This window comes from Colletotrichum navitas (assembly GCF_030913465.1).
Source record: "Colletotrichum navitas strain CBS 125086 chromosome Unknown LY79scaffold_424, whole genome shotgun sequence".
Classification (NCBI taxonomy): Eukaryota; Fungi; Ascomycota; class Sordariomycetes; order Glomerellales; family Glomerellaceae; genus Colletotrichum; species Colletotrichum navitas.
In genome coordinates, this window is record NW_026850970.1 from 819 (window position 1) to 3,149 (window position 2,331).

Here is a 2,331-nt window from a genome sequence, read left to right on the forward strand (position 1 = left end):
ACCTCTTGCTCTACGGCCGGCTTTGCAACACTGTTGGCGCCGCTTGTGTCGGAATTACCGATGATAAGCTTTTTATTGTATATTAATTTACAAGTGCAATCTTAACACCACTAATTACAGGGTTTTGTGCAGAATTACACCTACAGGCTAACTCATTTATCTTGGAGATATCCTACTACGTCAATTTTCTACTTTTAGTCTTTTAATTACTTTTGCTTCTCTTGTTACAATGAGACTCTCTATTGTTTCTACTTTAGCGCTGCTCTTTATGATAGCAGCCGCTGATAAGTGCATGTACGTCGACCTTTTACGGGGAAATTACTATAATACTAATCTATGCGCTAGCTGTAATGACAAGAGTCAACTTTCGACAGCTTGTAAAAAAGTCCGCGGTAAAGTAGAAGACGGGTTTTGTATTACAAAGAAGTCCGATAAGTTCCTTAACCAGGTAAGTGTACAAACAATTACTCAATGTGGTTTTTACTTACAGTTTTATTTAGTGCCCTGGAATCTGCAGGGTTATGAAAACTAGATGCAGACCTACTTTATTTTGCTTCTAGATAGAGTAAAGCCATCACCGTCAAAACCCATTGTTTATAATAGTTTCAGAGGCTGGGATCATACGGAGTAAAGGAGTCAACATTAGTGCCCTTAGGGTTCCATTGTAACATTTGATCTGCTTCCCTTTTGTTCTGCTTTGGCCCTATGTTTACCGGCCCCGGTTCCCTGACGCACTATCATCACTACCAACACCACCACCATCACCACTTATTCCTCTGGCCTGCCACCCACATATATACGACTTTCTGTTTAACTAGATAATTCAGATGCGCTGGTCTCATCTAGCCTATTAGATACCTCGCCTGTCTCCTTCTGCGCCCGTAGAATGTCCTTAATCCTCGTTAAGGTGCTGTTAGAAGATAGGGTAACCCTCTTCTTGTAATTCCGCTGGTTATTTATATAGGTATGCAGATGCTGGCGTTGCTGCTCTAAAGTTGATAGTCTAGATTCCAGCTTGTCCTAGCCCTTCTATACCTTTCTAGATAGGGCACGCCTAGTATTGGCGTCTAAGTACTCTTTATCTACCTGGTTAAATTGTTGAAATAATCAGTCGGAAACCTAAGGATCAAGTAGCATAGAAGTGGCTGAAACTACTTTAAGACACAGCTATGAATCGTAGGGAATTGCCGCCTACTCCGATCCAGTAGCATTACAGGGATTTTGCCGTTAAAGTACAGCGAAATCTAAGGCAGTTCGTGTACCACGAACTTCCTCCCTTCTAATACTTAAGCAACTAGATACATCCAGAATTAAACTACTGCTCTACCCACTTGGGTACCGTACATGTACCGTATTACATCACGACTGTGATACCAACAGTTTTAACTGACTTGGCCATGTCCATTTGGGACAGAAAAGATAAGAAGAGTCAGCTACTTCAGCTACGAAATGTAGGGAACCTAACAAACCTACCCGACTGGATAGCTATCTACCTGGAGGGGGAAATTTGCGCTCCACGCAAACAAAAAACTGCCCTTCTCCCAATGCACTGACATCATCGGCGCCATTCCCGTCGCCGCATTCCAATCTCCAATACTATTTTTGTTTAGTCTATACTTTTTACCTAATCACATAATTATCTACCTAAGGGTATACTTAGCCACTGGTCATAATTAGTAATTAGTAGCCAGGAGGGACCTTTTATTACTTGTGCTACCTTAACTTTATACTTATTATACTACCAAAGTAAGTTAGCCTATAGCTAGCTTACTATATACTTAAATAGCTAAAGGTTTATAATATTATATTATTATAAAATTTAAGGCTAAGAGGTTATTATAAAGAAAAAAGTTAAAGTCTATATCTTTTATTATTAGATTTATAGCTAAAATAATTACTTATTTATACTTACTATAATATTATTACTTAAAAAGCCTTCTATAGTTAATAGTAATAAAAGTAGTAGTATATAATACTTAAAGTTATCCTTAGTGCTATTACTACTTTTACTAGTATAACTACTACTACTACTACTACTATTAAGAAGGCTACTAATAAAAAAGAAAAAGTAGCTTAGTAGCTAAGTATAAGCTATATAAGACTATAGTTATATACTACTTTTTCTTTAGCTTTACTAGTTGTAAGTTAATAATAAAGTATTAATAAGTATAAGAAGGCTAGTTATAAGGTAAATAATAGTAAATATTTTACTAAAAATAGGTAAAGTTAATTTATAGTTATTAATATTTACTTTATATATAAAGTATTACTATTTATTAGCTACTTTTTATAAAGTTAAGACCTTTATTTACTTAATAATTAAGTATAATA

General features: G+C 35.9%; 1 protein-coding gene across 1 annotated transcript; it reads left to right on the forward strand.

Annotated features, from left to right (window-relative positions):
* Positions 1 to 229: 229 nt before the first annotated feature.
* Positions 230 to 759, forward strand: LY79DRAFT_708614 (uncharacterized protein; the record flags this gene model as incomplete). The annotated part of the gene is made up of 3 exons (XM_060565077.1): positions 230 to 294; positions 346 to 448; positions 501 to 759. 3 exons carry the CDS (start codon positions 230 to 232, stop codon positions 558 to 560), a joined length of 228 nt encoding a protein of 75 aa, XP_060406609.1. The 3' UTR covers positions 561 to 759.
* Between the last annotated feature and the right edge of the window lie 1,572 nt (positions 760 to 2,331).